Here is a 20,305-nt window from a genome sequence, read left to right as displayed (position 1 = left end):
TCATGTCCCGCAACTCTTATAACTGCCTTTTGGTTTCTGTACAAATTGTAAATAGCCTTTCGCTTCCTGTATTTTACCCCTGCCACCTTCAGAAAGAGAGTATTCCAGTCAACATTGTCAAAAGCTTTCTCTAAGTCTACAAATACTACAAACGCAGGTTTGCCTTTCCTTAATCTAGCTTCTAAGATAAGTCGTAGGGTCAGTATTGCCTCACGTGTTCCAACATTTCTACAGAATCCAAACTGATCTTCCCCGAGGTCGGCTTCTACCAGTTTTTCCATTCATCTATATAGAATTCACGTTAGTATTTTGCATCCGTGACTTATTAAACTGATTGTTCGGTAATTTTCACATCTATCAGCACCTGCTTTCTTTGGGATTGGAATTATTATATTCTTCTTGAAGTCTGAGGGTATTTCGCCTGTCTCATACATCTTGCTCACCAGATGGTAGAGTTTTGTCAGGATTGGCTTTCCCAAGGCCGTCAGTAGTTCTAATAGAATGTTGTCTACTACTGGGGCCTTGTCTCGATTCAGGTCTTTCAGTGCTCTGTCAAACTCGTCATGCAGTATCGTATCTCCCATTTCATCTTCATCTACATCCTCTTTCATTTCCATAATATTGTCCTCAAATACATCACCCTTCTATAGACCCTCTATATACTCCTTCCACCTTTCTGCTTTCCCTTCTTTGCTTAGAACTGGGTTTCCATCTGAGCCCTTGATATACATGCAAGAGGTTCTCCTTTCTCCAAAGGTCTCTTTAATTTTCCTGTAGGCAGTATCTATCTACCCCTCGTCAGATAAGCCCTTACATCCTTACATTTGTCCTCTAGCCAACCCTGCTTAGCCATTTTGCACTTCCTGTCGATCTCATTTTTGAGACTTATCTATTCCTTTTTGCCTGCTTCATTTACTGCAATTTTATATTTTCTCCTTTCATCAATTAAATTCAATATTTCTTCTGTTACCCAAGGGTTTGTACTAGCCCTCGTCTTTTTACCTATTTGATCATCTGCTGCCTTCACTATTTCATCCCTCAAAGCTACCCATTCTTCTTCTACTGTATTTCTTTCCCCCATTCCCGTCAATTGTTCCCTTATGCTCTCGCTGAAACCCTGTACAACCTCTGGTTCTTTCAATTTATCCAGGTCCCATCTCCTCAAATTCCCACCTTTTTGCAGTTTCTTCAGTTTTAATCTACAGTTCATAACCAATAGATTGTGGTCAGAGTCCACATCTGCCCTGGAAATGTCTTACAATTTAAAACCTGGTTCCTAAATCTCTGTCTTACCATTATATAATCTATCTGAAACCTGTCAGTATCTCCAGGCTTCTTCCATGTATACAACCTTCTTTTATGATTCTTGAACCTAGTGTTAGCTATATTTAAGTTATTCTCTGTGCAAAATTCTACCAGGCGGCTTCCTCTTCCATTTCTTAGCCCCAATCCATATTCACCTACTACGTTTCCTTCTCTCCCTTTTCCTACTACCGAATTCCAGTCACCTATGACTATTAAATTTTCATCTCCCTTCATTGTCTGAACAATTTCTTTGATTTCAGCATACATTTCTTCAATTTCTTCGTCATCTGCAGAGCTGGTTGGCATATAAACTTGTACTACTGGTAGTAGGCGTGTCTATCTTGGCCACCATAAGGCGTTCACTATGCTGTTTATAAAATCTTACCCGCACTCCTATTTTTTTATTCACGATAACCCTGTATTGACCTGACCAAAAGTCTTTTTCCTCCTGCCACCGAACTTCACTAATTCCCACTATATCCAACTTTAACCTATGCATTTCCCTTTTTAAATTTTCTAACCTACCTGCTCGATTAAGGGATCTGACATTTCACACTCCGATCCATAGAACGCCAGTTTTCTTTCTCCTGATAACGACGTCCTCCTGAGTAGTCCCCGCCCGGAGATCCGAATGGGGGACTATTTTAGCGCCGAAATATTTTACCCAAGAGGATGCCATCATCATTAAACCATATAGTAAAGCTGAATGCCCTCGGGAATAATTACGGCTCTAGTTTCCCCTTTCTTTCAGCCGTTCGCAGTACCAGCACAGCAAGGCCGTTTTGGCTAGTGTTACAAGGCCAGATCAGTCAATCATCCAGACTGTTGCTCCTGCAACTACTGAAAAGTCTGCTGCCCCTCTTCAGGAACCACACGTTTGTCTGGCCTCTCAACGGATACCCCTCCGTTGTGGTTGCACAGAGTTAATAATCAGTATGAAAATGGTTGTGGCTGCTTCCTGCTCCGTAGTGGAACGCACGTGGAACACGGTTAAAAAGTGACTTGAAACAGGTTGTTATTAATGTCTTTCATAAATTTACATAAAAAAATCGGTTTTGAAGAAATCCGATGGACTGTCTTTCATACAGTGGAGAGACAAATATACACTAGATGCCTGGCGGACTGTCGCGTAGCGGATTGATAGTCTGGTACAGTTCATGGATTACCTGTACCAGTACAAATCTCGCCGCGTTCATCCTTTCGTTCAATTTGAAATACTTACATCTCGTAATTGTAAAAATCATCATTTTTTATGAATATGCACGTCTTCTTGTTTATAATTGCATACTGCATGCGAAATTCCTGTTTTCATTTCCATTATAAATTCTTAATTATCGATATTTTATGAAATAATGTTAAAAAAGGTTGCTTAAATTAAGGAAGCGTAACAATTTAATTTCTTAGGGCAAGAGTGGAAAACCAAATACTCTTCTTTGGACTATGTCCATGTTTTGTACCACAGACGTAGTCTCACACGAACCACCGTGATCAATGTCGTAGAAACATGAAAAACTATCATTTTTACAACATCGAGCACACCATTCAAATGCTGCATTTTTACATTTGCCACTGTACCATTACAATACGAACCGAACAGAACTAATCTGGAGCCAAGTAAAGGGATTTGTCGCGAAAAATAACAAGACTGTTACACTGCTAGACGTATTGGAACTTGTGCACATAGCTTTTTCTCGTGTCACTGCCGAACACTGGCGGGATATAGAACGGCACGTCATAAAAGAAAGAGGAGAAAATGTGACGCCTGGTTGGCTTGGATTCTGTTGTTGATCGACTCGTTATCAACATAGCAGATGACAGTTCCGGAATTGGACTTTATTCCTGGGATTCGAATAAGGAAGGAGCTAAGAGATTATCAGACTGACTGTAATTAATACCTTCAGTGCCTTCAGTATTCAACAATACGGTGAAATCCCTGAAATATGCTTATATATATCGTACATTTCGCTCAGAAGAATTACCATGTGTTTAAGTAAGGAATTTTCATCACTTTTCTTTGTAATTAGAATACTATATTAGGTGAGAGCGAGAGAATTTTATGCTGGTCTGCCAAGAAGCGTGCGGTGGCGCTGGAGTTTGGAGTTTTGCTGAATATTATGTCATTAATCTCTAGATATTAAATGACATTAGAATCTATGTTGTTTCTCTGCTCGTCTCTTTTTACATCTGAACTGGAACTGCTCAAGTCATTGCTGGTTGGTTGGACCTGCTGGCTGGCCAGTGCTGTCCGAGGTTAATGGGCCAGAAAAGCTTTTGTCCCGCATCATCGCTCAGTAGATGTGCGTGTAACACAACATAAAACGTAACCTTATAATCTTACTTGACTGTACTGGACACAGCTTGACTTCCGTTCCACGGGAAATGCAATCCAATGAGATTCAAGCAAATGCGGAAGAATACATGGTGTATAGTTTACAGCATACCTTGACCTTGCTTAACTGCACGAGTGTAATGCTGTAGCCGTTGTTTCTGCTACGTATAAAGAAAACACTTCGACGATTCTATTTGCTACTTGAAAATTTAATGAGCTTTGGTACAGATAATGCCTCTGTCATGGTTGGAGTAAATAACGGACATTTACAAAATTGAAAGAAGAGATACCACACCTGATTTTCGTACGTTGTTTGAGCCATTCCTTGCAACTAGCTGTTTCAGCTGCTGCAAAAGTATTTTTACCGAGAAATTTGGAGTTTGTAATTAAAGAGACATGTATGGTTTAGTCACTCCTCTTCCAGACAGTCTCTTTATAAGGAGCTATACGGAACCATGAACGATGGACAGAACCGTTAAAAATAGTTCAAGCGTGCCAGACAAGGCGGTTATCAATAGACGACCCTGCTGCATCAAGTATATAATCGCAATGGTCATAACTAAAAATACGTTTTCCGTAGCTAAAGTACGCGAAAGATGTCACGTGGCAGAGTTATTGAACGATATGTATGCGAACGAGATTAATTACGCATATATTTCCTTTTTATATCCAATATTAATTGAAATAAACAGAGTCAACAAAATGTTCGAGTCTAAAGATAGAGATCATATCAAACTCTTTGATGAGTTGACCAACCTGACAGATATGCTTCTCAGTAAAGTTAAGTTACCTGCAAATAAAGTTAGTATCTTTACTCAAAAAATTCGTGATTTCTTCGATCAAAAATGTTATCTGGGATCCGCTTTGAATAGCGAGAAAAAGGATTACCGTGGGAAGACGAAGAAATGTTGCGTTATAGATGCGTAACATTTATAGTAAGTCTGATTGAAGAAATAAAAAAACAGGTTACCGGAAAATTTAATGATGAAAAAAATTTCCAGAATAACTGTTGAAAAAGCACTTCATCACAAAAAAGAAAATCTAATTGATATAATGGCTCATTTCGATAAAAGTGTAGAATTTACAGCAAAAGTGGATGATCAATGGCGACAAATTCATTTGATGAAATGGAACGAGACCAAAGGTACAAAATAATTTTGGAATGAAGTACTGCATTTCAAAGATGCTTACAGGGAATCCAGAAATGAGGAATTAGCGACTTTTGTTATTACTCTCCTAATACTGCCTGATTCCAATGCCGATGTTGAGAGACTGTTTACCAGTATGAATGTAATAAAAAACAAGCAGAGGAGTAGAGTGAAGTTAAATCGTTTAACTGCCATATTTAGAATAAGCTGTGGTTTGAGGTTGAAAGGAAAATGCTGCAACGAATACGAAATTCCAGTGAACGTTGTTAAACAAATCTGTGCCAAAGAATTGTATCAATCTGAAACCGACGACGACGACGACGACGACGATGATGATGATGATGATGATGATGCAGACAAAAATGAGTCATCTGAAGACGACAAATTCTCTTAAATAATTAGCTGTTATAGAACTTTTTGCATTTTCCTTACCTTGACTTGCGGAATTATTTATTGTATGTTGATTTAATGACTGTGAATATTTTCTTACTGAATAATAAAGGAAACTAATTACTAATATACTTATTGTTTTCCTTCATAATAATTCAATACATTTTTGTGGAAATTTTAGCGATTACGAGAGTAGTGGCATTTTTATTAGTGGTTTTCTGGCGGTTTTTGCACTTGAAACTGGTTGGGAGCTCACTTTAACTGTTAGTAACACCTGAAGTCGGTAGTGTTACGAAAGGACAAAGTGCAAATGGGCTTGACGGTGTCAGTTCTAGTCTGCTGCGTTGGTTAAATTGCTACTTGTGACGTTGCTACTTCGAGCTCAATTACTGCGGCTCCAGTCACGGAGAATAGTAGGCATGATCAAGTAAGGAAAAATATGTATGATATTGGAAAATATTGTCAAAGCAATTCCGTTCAGTCTATCAAACACGAGAAAAGAATTTTTTGTTAGAAAATATTTGGAAACCTGAGCCTGGGTTCAAATTTCCCTCCATTACTCGTTCAAACCATACTAGATCTTTCCAAATGATGTGACTAGAAGAATTTGTGTGTTTAACTTATTCAGCGGCAAAATCTGGATTTTTTGCAAATTCAAATGGTTGAAATGGCTCTAAGCACAATGGGACTTAACATCTGAGGTCATGAGTTTTTGCAAGTACTGTGTGTTATTTTCCATACCGAAAATGTAGGGAAAGGAGATCACCAAGTAGCAGGGGCATTGGTTACTCAGGCATTTACCAATAATGGAAAAAACCAGGGAAATGTTTAGCAAACATGAGAACTTATCGTATCATAAGAAATATGTTTTGATCGCTGGAAACACAGAAGCTAAGTTAAGAAAAAAGCTGAAAGTATTATCAATCAAGTAAATGCCCAAAAAAGGCTGGATACTTAGAATAATAGAAAATTCCTAATCCCCATCAAACAATTCGATTTTGCTGAAGGCAGCAAATAGATCTAAAGGGGTCATCGTGATTCTGCGCGAATAATCGTTGAAATGGACGAAAATGATGGATATTTTCGATCGTCGTTAAGATACAGAGCCAACAGTAGAGATAATATTCTTAAAGACCACTTAACGACCAGTGGTGGGAAGACGATGTATAAAAAGGCTTTAATTCATAACGAAGTTATTACTTGGTTACTTAATACAATTGAATAGCGTAGAAAACGTCAGAAAGCTTGTTTTTTACTACATTTAATAGATTAAACCACTGACTTCTGTCAAATCTAACAATTCTCTCTATGTACGTTACTTAGAAGAGAAAACTTCCAAAATCAGGGAAGATTTTTTGGCATTCGTTCCTGTTTATGGCGTCACTGGAGCAGGTTTGGCTAACACAATATGGAAGACCTTGTGAACATTAGGGCTTGACCTAAACAAAATGAGAGGCCAAGGGTACGATGGCGCTGCCACAATTAGTAGGCAATTCAGAGGAGTACGAGCTTCCATCAAAGAAAAGCTACCGCAGCTCTGTATACACATTGTTCTTCACACACTCTAATTTTTTTTTTTTTTTTTTTTTTTTTTTTTGCAGGATACGAGCAACATACCTATTGCAAGGAACTTTATGGGTGTCACAAAAGAAGTCTGTAGATTGTTTCATTCGTCAACCAAAAGAACAGAAATATGGAAATTAATGATATCTGAATGTTGTCCAGAACAAAAGAAAAAGAAACTTATTTCACTGTGCGAAACCTGATGTGTAGAAAGGCACAACTCAGTAATTTTATTCAAAGACATTTTGGAGCCTATCTTTCTATCCCTTCGCAAGATATAAGAGGAATTAAGTGACAACATCTAAGGCTCACACACTAAGTAGGGCTATTAGTCAATTTGCATTTCTTGTTAATCTTTTTGTTTTGAGCCGGATGCTGTCAACCACCCATAACTTATCTGAGCAGTTTGAAAAGAAAAATATTGATCTTGCACTGGCCTTGACCAATGTAATGAGTATCTTAACCTTCTATCAAGGGGGAGGGCAAATGCAAATGACTGATTTAAAGCCTTGTACAATGAAGTGAAGACATTCGCTGCCAAACGTGACATTAGGGAAGAGATTCGAAGAATTTGCCGCCCTCAACCAGCATGTAGCAACGTCCCTTACACCACAGAAGAATAACATCGAGCTGTTTATGTGCCATACCTGGACGATTTTTGTATCTCACTTAAAGAATGCTTTGAATTCCACAAGGAAACAGTTGCATCCTTACAAAACATCATCCCACAGTAGTGTATCACAATAGATTTCGGTATATTGGACATTGCTTTTAATTTCTACAAAGACGACTTACCACATAAAGAAATTGTGCAAAGTGAGTTTATGTTGTAGAAAGAAAAGTGCAGTCAGGAAAAATCCTTCAAATCTTCTGAAAACAGCTATGAGTTCTCTTCAAAAATGTGACGAGACTTCCTGCCCCAACATTTATACCCTTCTGAAATTACTCACAGTTCTTCCCATTTCTGTTGCAACCACAGAGTGATCTTTCTTCAGCCTGAGAAGACTGAAGACCTACCTAAGGAACAGTATATCTCAAAGAAGGCTTAACAGGCTTGCTTTACTTTCTATCCACAGAGACATAACTAGTGGCGAAGAGGTTCTTGATAAGTTTGCGAGTGTACCAAAAACTTGAACTTTGTTTTGTAAACATTGTTCTTTATAAAAAGTGAAATTTCTTTTTAATGTGATTTATTCTTTTTATTGTCAGTTCGATAAACAATTAATAAAACAAATTTTGTTGCATTGTCATTTGTCGAACAGTCAATTTAATAAACATTCTTGTAAGGTTTCTCCAAAACAATAAATTCCTCAAAACAGCCTTTTGAATTATAGTTGGTAAAACACATGCTTGTATACGCAAAAGAAAAAAAAGGGTGTTAGTAATTTACATGTATGTGACAGAATAAACCAATATTTATAACTAGAATCACTCCAAAAACGATAATCACAACTGCGTTTTCACTCTTTTAGTTTGAATAAGTATTTGCAGATGAGACATTCTTAAAATATTGACTAATGTTTGAAATACTGCATTATTGCCTCGCAATGTTGGTTCTCCAGTGACTCACTTTGTTTCCTCGACGCTGTTATAATCAGAAGAGGCAGAATGCTGCTACAATGTATGGTACATTATTGAATTCGACATTGTCGCGGTAGTCAGCATCTTGTAATTACAAAAGTGGAAAGGAAACAAAGGGAGTAGCTGGACAACCATCATAGCAAGGCAATAATAACTGAGATCTGTTCATTTGTTTATTTTTAAAAAAAATAGCTATATTTTCATGATTTGATGTTTACAATAAAAAAAATGATCTTGGAAAAGTAAATGGAGCTTAAATTATCCTCTGCATATGAACAGAAAAACTATACAAAATATCATTGGGTATCTACTTGAAGTTACTTAACTTATCCTTACATTAATGTTACCCCCCCCCCCCCAAATACATGCTATATTCGTCACTGATTATAACTGCCACAGAAAAAGCTTTTAAGTTTAGAAAATGTAATTAACCCAAATTAATACTTCACAGATTATATGGTTTTATACGTATATCTCTGAGAACATACCTTTGGGCTCAGATCTGAAAGATATTCTGACTCAATCTTGTTTATCAGGGTGAGATGATGCAATGCCTCTTGAAAGTGAGGTGTCTTCACTCTTGATGAATGAAATGTCTCCAACCCACTCATAAACATCTCTGTTAAAGCTTTGTGCCTCGATGCTTCTGCAATATAGAGTTTAATAGTGTTAAAAAAGTAGTCAAAAGCAAATTGGAAGCATTTATGTAGAGTATTTTTTCAATGTGGCGACAGTAGCTAAACTTCTTATAATAAGAAAAATATTAACGAAACTTAATACTGTTTCCTTTATGTGAAGTACCAGTCTCATAGTGATGCAAACAGTGAAGTGATTATTTGGACCTTGTTTGTTACAATAAAATAAAATTTTCTGATACTCCTATGATGCTATCAAAATGTTTACAAGTAGTAATATATAAATCTACATGTATGGTATTGTATGGGATCTGTTATGTGATTAGCCTCTGTGGACTGTTTGTTTAATGTTAGTTTGGAAGTAATCAGATCTTTCTCGTGTAAGATTGGTACAGCTATGTAAGTGACACCAACAAATACTATTATATGCTTCATTTTTATAATCTATATTGTTCAGGATGTAACTGTGACTTAGCTGATGACAATGGTAGATGTATTCTTCCCAAAAAAATTATATTGAAGCAATTATTCAAAATTTTAAGGAATTATTTAAAATTTAAGTTAAAGGAAAAATACTTGCACTTGAAATTCGAATTTTGCTAATAAGGATACGTTTTAAGACTGGCATACCTCGTTTGAAAGCCACCATTTTCTTCTATGTAAAGAATCTTTTATTTTTTCCAAATTTTGGAATTCAGGAAATATCACGACTCAGTAATGTAATAATGTAATGTAATGATCTACATTTTAGAGCAGTGTTACCATTCCACTGGCTGATGGACGTAATTGTTACCTATAATTCCTGTCTGACATGTTGTTACTGAATACATAACTGCTCTGTATTTTGATATTTTGTAAAATAATTCCTACACCAAGCCTTGAATAGGAGCTAAGAACAGTGCCACAGCCGGTGACTAACAAAACTGTTGTAGAATTCAGTCACTAAATCAGTCTTCATTTACCTTTCAGTGAGACACCTTCTATGAGGCCAGTCTCCTTTGAAATGTTCTCAAACCAGTTTTGGTTTTGATATGGTATGCAGCTGTGACTACTTTGAAGCAGTGTATGCAAAGTTTTAATAGGAATATTTGTCTGTGACACTGAAAAACTGGACTGAACAAAAAAATGAAGATGAGCATTTTCATTCATATTAGAGCCTGAACATATACAGGTCCAGGATGACAAGCAAACATTGTTGATACTGACCATCAGAAAGCTCAACTGACGCTAAGGAAAGCTTTTTTAAAGATAATTTAATTTTCTTATATAAGTATGTACTAATTTCTCTCTCCAAAGAGAAACTAAAATGCAATTTCATTATCACCTAATGTGTTCACTTGGTGGAATAGAGAGCCAGGTAGTTACATCATACACCAGCCCTAACAATTGTAACCAAATGGTTCATATGTGAATTAAATGTTTTGTTGACCATTTGAATTCTGAGAGATTCTCGAATATACAGTTCTTCATATGTTCTGACTGAAGTTCTCCCATTATATCAGTAGGTTGTCACTCTATATCTCCTCACCCAGAAACCAGATCCAGGGTGGCAGTTAATGACAAAAGAGGAAAGGAGTTGAAAGGTTATTAAAAGAGCCCCTTAGGAGAGGAAGAACACATACATCAATATCATCTGACATGAGTAGGTAGCTCATTCTCTAAAATATAAAGATGATAAAAAAGGTTTTCTTTAAGGAAGATCACGTATCATAATATTTGATGGAAAGTCATCAAGCAAAACAGAAGTGATATGCAGTGTTCCCCAAGGAAGTGTTATAGGCCCCCTGCTGCTCCTAACGTATATGAATGATTTATGATACAATCTGAGCAGCCATCTTAGATTGTTTGCAGATGTTGCTCTGTTTTACCACGTAGTAAAGTTATCAGAAGATCAAAACCAATTGCAAGATGATTCAGACAAAAATCTACGTTGTACAAAAAGTGGAAACTGACCCTAAATAATGAAAAGTGTGAGTACTAAAATAGATCTGTTAAATTTAAGTTACATGATAAATCACACAAATGTGAAGGCTGTCAATTCAGTTAGATAGCTATGGGTAACAATTAACAACTTAAACTAAACTCCTGGAAATGGAAAAAAGAACACATTGACACCGGTGTGTCAGACCCACCATACTTGCTCCGGACACTGCGAGAGGGCTGTACAAGCAATGATCACACGCACGGCACAGCGGACACACCAGGAACCGCGGTGTTGGCCGTCGAATGGCGCTAGCTGCGCAGCATTTGTGCACCGCCGCCGTCAGTGTCAGCCAGTTTGCCGTGGCATACGGAGCTCCATCGCAGTCTTTAACACTGGTAGCATGCCGCGACAGCGTGGACGTGAACCGTATGTGCAGTTGACGGACTTTGAGCGAGGGCGTATAGTGGGCATGCGGGAGGCCGGGTGGACGTACCGCCGAATTGCTCAACACGTGGGGCGTGAGGTCTCCACAGTACATCGATGTGGTCGCCAGTGGTCGGCGGAAGGTGCACGTGCCCGTCGACCTGGGACCGGACCGCAGCGACGCACGGATGCACGCCAAGACCGTAGGATCCTACGCAGTGCCGTAGGGGACCGCACCGCCACTTCCCAGCAAATTAGGGACACTGTTGCTCCTGGGGTATCGGCGAGCACCATTCGCAACCGTCTCCATGAAGCTGGGCTACGGTCCCGCACACCGTTAGGCCGTCTTCCGCTCACGCCCCAACATCGTGCAGCCCGCCTCCAGTGGTGTCGCGACAGGCGTGAATGGAGGGACGAATGGAGACGTGTCGTCTTCAGCGATGAGAGTCGCTTCTGCCTTGGTGCCAATGATGGTCGTATGCGTGTTTGGCGCCGTGCAGGTGAGCGCCACAATCAGGACTGCATACGACCGAGGCACACAGGGCCAACACCCGGCATCATGGTGTGGGGAGCGATCTCCTACACTGGCCATACACCACTGGTGATCGTCGAGGGGACACTGAATAGTGCACGGTACATCCAAACCGTCATCGAACCCATCGTTCTACCATTCCTAGACCGGCAAGGGAACTTGCTGTTCCAACAGGACAATGCACGTCCGCATGTATCCCGTGCCACCCAACGTGCTCTAGAAGGTGTAAGTCAACTACCCTGGCCAGCAAGATCTCCGGATCTGTCCCCCATTGAGCATGTTTGAGACTGGATGAAGCGTCGTCTCACGCGGTCTGCACGTCCAGCACGAACGCTGGTCCAACTGAGGCGCCAGGTGGAAATGGCATGGCAAGCCGTTCCACAGGACTACATCCAGCATCTCTACGATCGTCTCCATGGGAGAATAGCAGCCTGCATTGCTGCGAAAGGTGGATATACACTGTACTAGTGCCGACATTGTGCATGCTCTGTTGCCTGTGTCTATGTGCCTGTGGTTCTGTCAGTGTGATCATGTGATGTATCTGACCCCAGGAATGTGTCAATAAAGTTTCCCCTTCCTGGGACAATGAATTCACGGTGTTCTTATTTCAATTTCCAGGAGTGTAGAATGATCACATAGATGGGCTGTCCAAATCTTATGGGTCAAATTGAAACAGGTGATAGTAAGTCTACAACCGATTATATTGAGATATGGAATCAGTGGTTGGAAATGAATATTTATTGCGTTATGGACATACACAGCATATATCACATAACAACACAGGTCATAGTAATTGTCCTAAGTGAAGACCTCCAATGCACACATGGCAAAGGTGCATGACATTCTGCTGCTCACTCACAAAGCTCCCTGATATCTGTTGTATCAGAAGATAGGCAGTTTGGATCCTAGCAAGCAGGTCTTCATCTGTTACTACAGGGTTTCATACACCAACGTCCTGGCATAACCCCAGAGGAAAAAGTCCTAGGGTGTGAAGTCCAGCAATTGTACTGGACTCCTCTTCCAGTCCAACGATGAGTTCAAGTGCTTGTGGGTATTAGAAGTGGACTGGTGCACTGTCATGTTAAAGTCACAACATTTTGCGGAAACAAAGCGTACAGCCTCATCAAACTGTGGTGACATCTTACATGAACATCAGGTAATATGGACCACTCAAATGGGGAGGCAGCGAATAAGGTCCTATTACGTGATCTTGGACCATGCCTGGTATTACACTAACAAAGAATCAGTGCTGGTGGCCATCAATGTGGGTGGTATTGCGATTGCCCTCTCTCTGAACATGGCTGTAGTGGCTGTTGAAAACGCCATCATAGGTGAATGAGGTCTCATCCATGAACAATACACACAGTACAAAGGTCAGAACTAGAGCACTGTAGTGGATAATCCTTTGACAGAACTGAATGTGGGACTTAAAATCCGTTGGTCCTACTTCTTGCACACATTCCATATGATAAATGCGTAATACCTGTTCCACCAGTACTCTCCACACCGTATCCTCCCAAGTGTGCATTTCACAGGCAAGATGGCGGTTTCTTATTGCTCGCTTGTTGGCTACATGATGCAGCATCGTTCCTGAAAGTCTGGTGTTCTCACACGTATTTGGCGAGAACCCTGACTGGCTCTCTGGGTGACCCTGAGTGACCTGTCTCTCGAAAGTTGGTATCCACTGAGATAAACATCGTCCAGTTAGGATGACACCTGACGGGAAAGCGTTCTCTGTATATTCATGTTGCTTTATAGGTACTGCATCCTGCTGCACTGTACATTAGCTGTCTGTCTGCCAACGCTCATGATGAGTAACATTCCATATTTGACTGTGTGTCATGCATTGTACTCAGTAACGCACCTCACTCACCATTGACACATCACACGCTGTCTCATCCAGCGGAAACTAACACCAGGAATAGTGTTGTGCTTGTGGCACATGTTACTGCACCAGTGCAATGCATGCCGTCTGAACACGACCCATGTGCTATGAGCTAATCTGTTTACAGTAGGTCTGTGTGGTGGTCAGGAGTGTACAGTGTGTATCACCTGTTGCCTTTTCCAGTTACAACAGACACCTAGGATCTTTGCAAGAGTGCAGCAGAACTGCATGCCTCGTTGCAATGAATGCATTTAGACTGGCAGTCGTCTGTAGCAGATCATGGGTCTAAATTCTGGGAAGATCAGGAAACGTTTTGGAAATCGCCTTTCCTACCCTTTTAAAGTATGCACATCTAGCATTCCAAACTCCTAAGGACCACGACTAGTACTACTACTGCTACTACTACTAAGATGATGACTACCACTGCTATAGCTAATAATAATAATAATAATAATAATAATAATAGCCCCCGTGGAGGCCCGGGAAAAGAATAGGCCTCCGGTATGTTCTGCCAGTCGTAAAAGGCGACGAAAAGAACAAACCACTAATAGGGCTAACCCCCCTTTTAGTGTGATTACTTGGTTCAGGACAGAACTAAAGAAGCCTCGGACAAGCGCCGTCATGGTCGGGGACGACGCTTGAACCCTATGCCCGCCCACAATGGTAAGGACACTGCTAGCCAACTGGAAAATGATTTAAATCCAAATAGAGGTGTTTTGCAGGATATGCTTCCTGCAACCACCCTAGAAGGAAAACAAAGACAGAGGATGAGATGGTCAGATGAAGTTAATCGACACCTCATGTTCTGTTATTACCAAGCAACAAACCTAGGAACCAACACAACTGGATACAGATCACAAGTACACACAACATTTATTGCCAGATACCCAGAATTAAAATTTTTAACAGAACAACGACTAGCTGATCAGATCCGTGTAATAATCAAAAATAACAGGATACCCCAGTCAGAATTAGAAAACATCAAACAACAAGTACAACAAATACTAGAACAAAATAATGTGCAATCAGAAGAAGAAGAATAAAATACAGTAATGGACTCAAACATCCCAGAGCAAACAAACAAAGAACAACACACATCAATTAAACAATCAGAGGAAAACGACATCTTAAGACAGCCACCAGAACAAGCACAAATAGAACACGAAGTGACACACATGTTAGATATAGAAGAGAAATTTCAGCTGACATATATAGAATACAAAGACACAAATACAGACATTAGACCATTCTTGCATAGACCACCAAATAACCCACAAGTCGAAACAACAATAACAACTATCAACACAATCATACACAACAAAATAAATGAAAATACAACAATGGAAGAGTTACAACTACTGGTTTATGTAGGAGCACTCACTACACTAAATATACACACTAGGCAGAGATCAGAACCAACCAACACACAGAACAAACCCACAAAACCAGCATGGCAACACAGGCTACAGATCAGAATAGAAAAACTGAGAAAAGACATCGGACAGCTAACACAATTTATAAGAAATGAAATATCAGACAAAAAACGAAAAAGGTTAGGTAAAATCTCACAACAAGAAGCAATGGAGCAATTAGATGAAAAGAAGCAGAAGTTACAAGCATTGGCCAAACGACTTAGAAGATACAAAAAAAGTGAAAATAGAAGGAAACAAAACCAAACATTCAACACAAACCAAAAGAAATTTTACCAGACAATAGATAACACACACATTAAAATAGACAATCCACCAAACATAACAGACATGGAACACTTCTGGAGCAACATATGGTCAAACCCGGTAAAACATAACAGGCATGCACGGTGGATACAAGCAGAAACAGACTCATACAAGATGATACCACAAATGCCTGAAGTGATAATTTTGCAACATGAAGTCACCCGAGCAATTAATTCTACGCACAATTGGAAAGCCCCTGGAAATGATAAAATAGCAAATTTCTGGCTAAAGAAGTTCACCTCAACACATTCACATCTAACTAAATTATTTAACAGTTACATTGCAGACCCATACACATTCCCTGATACACTTACACATGGAATAACCTATCTGAAACCTAAAGATCAAGCAGACACAGCAAACCCAGCTAAATATCGCCCCATAACATGCCTACCAACAATCTACAAAATATTAACTTCAGTCATTACACAGAAATTAATGACACATACAACACAGAACAAAATTATAAATGAAGAACAAAAAGGCTGTTGCAAAGGAGCACGAGGATGTAAAGAGCAACTGATAATAGATGCAGAGGTGACATATCAAGCTAAAACTAAACAAAGGTCACTACACTACGCATACATTGATTACCAAAAAGCTTTTGATAGTGTACTCCACTCATGGTTACTACAGATATTGGAAATATACAAAGTAGATCCTAAATTGATGCAGTTCCTAAACATAGTTATGAAAAACTGGAAAACCACACTTAATATCCAAACAAACTCTAATAATATCACATCACAGCCAATACAGATTAAGCGTGGAATATACCAAGGAGACTCATTAAGTCCTTTCTGGTTCTGCCTTGCTCTGAACCCACTATCCAACATGCTAAACAATACAAATTATGGATACAATATTACTGGAACATACCCACACAAAATCACACATTTGCTATACATGGATGATCTAAAACTACTGGCAGCAACCAATCAACAACTCAACCAATTACTAAAGATAACAGAAGGATTCAGCAATGATATAAGTATGGCTTTTGGAACAGACAAATGTAAGAAAAATAGCACAGTCAAGGGAAAACATACTAAACAAGAAGATTACATATTGGATAACAGCGACTGCATAGAAGCGATGGAAAAAACGGATGCCTATAAATATCTAGGATACAGGCAAAAAATAGGAATAGATAATACAAATATTAAAGAAGAACTAAAAGAAAAATATAGACAAAGACTAACAAAAATACTGAAAACAGAACTGACAGCAAGAAACAAGACAAAAGCTATAAATACTTATGCCATACCAATATTGACCTACTCATTTGGAGTAGTGAAATGGAGTAACACAGACCTAGAAGCACTCAATACACTTACACGATCACAATGCCACAAATATAGAATACATCACATACATTCAGCAACAGAAAGATTCACATTAAGCAGAAAGGAAGGAGGAAGGGGATTTATCGACATAAAAAACCTACATTATGGACAGGTAGACAATTTAAGAAAATTCTTTCTAGAACGAGCAGAAACTAGCAAAATACACAAGGCAATCACTCATATAAATACATCGGCTACACCACTGCAATTTCATAACCACTTCTACAACCCTTTAGATCACATAACATCAACAGATACGAAGAAAGCAAATTGGAAAAAGAAAACACTTCATGGCAAGCACCCATATCATCTAACACAGCCACACATCGATCAAGACGCATCCAACACATGGCTAAGAAAAGGCAATATATACAGTGAGACAGAAGGATTCATGATTGCAATACAGGATCAAACAATAAACACCAGGTATTTCAGCAAGCATATTATTAAAGATCCCAATACCACAACAGATAAATGCAGACTTTGTAAACAACAAATAGAAACAGTAGATCACATCACAAGCGGATGTACAATACTAGCAAATACAGAATACCCCAGAAGACATGACAATGTCGCAAAAATAATACATCAACAGCTTGCCTTACAACATAAACTTATAAAACAACACGTTCCTACATACAAGTATGCACCACAAAATGTACTGGAGAATGATGAATACAAATTATACTGGAACAGAACCATTATAACAGATAAAACAACGCCACATAACAAACCTGACATCATACTCACCAATAAAAAGAAGAAATTAACACAACTAATCGAAATATCCATACCCAATACAACAAATATACAAAAGAAAACAGGAGAAAAAATTGAAAAATACATCCAACTGGCTGAGGAAGTCAAAGACATGTGGCATCAGGATAAAGTTGACATCATACCAATTATACTATCAACTACAGGAGTCATACCACACAATATCCACCAATACATCAATGCAATACAGCTACATCCAAAAATATATATACAATTACAGAAATCCGTAATTATTGATACATGTTCAATTACCCGAAAGTTCCTAAATGCAATATAACATATACCGTACAGCAAAAAGGAAGTGACGCTTGATAAAGGTCTGCGTCACTCCATTCCTCACCAGACTTAACGTCTGAGAAAGTAAAGATAATAATAGTAATACACTCCTGGAAATTGAAATAAGAACACCGTGAATTCATTGTCCCAGGAAGGGGAAACTTTATTGACACATTCCTGGGGTCAGATACATCACATGATCACACTGACAGAACCACAGGCACATAGACACAGGCAACAGAGCATGCACAATGTCGGCACTAGTACAGTGTATATCCACCTTTCGCAGCAATGCAGGCTGCTATTCTCCCATGAAGACGATCGTAGAGATGCTGGATGTAGTCCTGTGGAACGGCTTGCCATGCCATTTCCACCTGGCGCCTCAGTTGGACCAGCGTTCGTGCTGGACGTGCAGACCGCGTGAGACGACGCTTCATCCAGTCCCAAACATGCTCAATGGGGGACAGATCCGGAGATCTTGCTGGCCAGGGTAGTTGACTTACACCTTCTAGAGCACGTTGGGTGGCACGGGATACATGCGGACGTGCATTGTCCTGTTGGAACAGCAAGTTCCCTTGCCGGTCTAGGAATGGTAGAACGATGGGTTCGATGACGGTTTGGATGTACCGTGTACTATTCAGTGTCCCCTCGACGATCACCAGTGGTGTACGGCCAGTGTAGGAGATCGCTCCCCACACCATGATGCCGGGTGTTGGCCCTGTGTGCCTCGGTCGTATGCAGTCCTGATTGTGGCGCTCACCTGCACGGCGCCAAACACGCATACGACCATCATTGGCACCAAGGCAGAAGCGACTCTCATCGCTGAAGACGACACGTCTCCATTCGTCCCTCCATTCACGCCTGTCGCGACACCACTGGAGGCGGGCTGCACGATGTTGGGGCGTGAGCGGAAGACGGCCTAACGGTGTGCGGGACCGTAGCCCAGCTTCATGGAGACGGTTGCGAATGGTGCTCGCCGATACCCCAGGAGCAACAGTGTCCCTAATTTGCTGGGAAGTGGCGGTGCGGTCCCCTACGGCACTGCGTAGGATCCTACGGTCTTGGCGTGCATCCGTGCGTCGCTGCGGTCCGGTCCCAGGTCGACGGGCACGTGCACCTTCCGCTGACCACTGGCGACAACATCGATGTGCTGTGGAGACCTCACGCCCCACGTGTTGAGCAATTCGGCGGGACGTCCACCCGGCCTCCCGCATGCCCACTATACGCCCTCGCTCAAAGTCCGTCAACTGCACATACGGTTCACGTCCACGCTGTCGCGGCATGCTACCAGTGTTAAAGACTGCGATGGAGCTCCGTATGCCACGGCAAACTGGCTGACACTGACGGCGGCGGTGCACAAATGCTGCGCAGCTAGCGCCATTCGACGGCCAACACCGCGGTTCCTGGTGTGTCCGCTGTGCCGTGCGTGTGATCATTGCTTGTACAGCCCTCTCGCAGTGTCCGGAGCAAGTATGGTGGGTCTGACACACCGGTGTCAATGTGTTCTTTTTTCGATTTCCAGGAGTGTAGTAATTACAATCAGTTTCATTTACAAACGGACAGGTAGATCGGGAATTTGAACATTGTTACTTGCAAAACAAGTTAACTCGATGATCCTTCTTCTTTCTGACTCTTTCAATGACATTGCCATACCATGTCTCTCGACTTTCAAGTAGTCGAAACTTCGCAGTAATGGCTTTTCAACTGAGGTACAAACAAGAGCTGATAAGCGATCCTGCGACTTACTGTTCCTCATACACGTTTTTATGCGTTTAAGACAAGAAAAACTCTTTGCAGCTGTAACACTTGTTTCAGGAATGGGTGGCAATTAGAGAAAATAGTTTGAAAGCTCCTGGAAGAACTTGGTCCGTTTCATTCTCAATCATTCTTTTGATAATGTCCCCCTAACTGACAAGGTGAAATGTTCTTTTATTCTGGGAAGAAAATACATCTCCAGGTGTATACGTAAATGCAAGCGAGTGAAGGACGCACCCTAGTGAATCTACAGGGAAACTCCGGACACGATTGGTGAATTTAGTATCACCGCCTAATTTATGAAAGAGAAATGTATCCTGATGTGAAAATCTTGCTTCCAGCTGTGTTACAGTATTATCCAATACCTTAAAGTGCACCTGTTTGTATTTTGACATCAATGGACAGCCAATACATTCATCCAGAATTTCAGCTCTATCACGATGGCTTCAGGTTGCGAATTAGTCGAGTGTTTCGTGGAATTTAAAAGTTCGGTCAATGTATCTTCATTTCTTAAGTCTTTTATGTAAGCTATGCATTCTGAGACAGCATTGTTACTGAACTCTGCATCATTATTTTTTCTTGAGAATGTTCAAGTTTTAACAATACTTTGAAAGATAAAGAGAAGGAAAACAAAGTCAAGCATAGGAGGCTATATTATAACTCTGGAAACTTCTCTTGCAGTCGTTGCACTGGAGCCTGG

General features: G+C 40.2%; 1 protein-coding gene across 1 annotated transcript in view; it reads right to left on the bottom strand.

Moving 5' to 3' along the window:
- LOC126237192 (sphingomyelin phosphodiesterase-like) overlaps positions 1-20,305 on the bottom strand; it is a 169,056-nt gene that overhangs the window by 120,649 nt on the left and 28,102 nt on the right. Inside the window, exon 2 of the mRNA XM_049947071.1 lies at positions 8,805-8,962. Coding sequence (XP_049803028.1) covers positions 8,805-8,962 — 158 coding nt within the window. The remainder of the gene's footprint in view (positions 1-8,804; positions 8,963-20,305) is intronic.

Source organism: Schistocerca nitens, chromosome 2 (genome assembly GCF_023898315.1).
Source record: "Schistocerca nitens isolate TAMUIC-IGC-003100 chromosome 2, iqSchNite1.1, whole genome shotgun sequence".
Classification (NCBI taxonomy): Eukaryota; Metazoa; Arthropoda; class Insecta; order Orthoptera; family Acrididae; genus Schistocerca; species Schistocerca nitens.
This window is presented reverse-complemented; position numbering and strand designations above follow the sequence as displayed.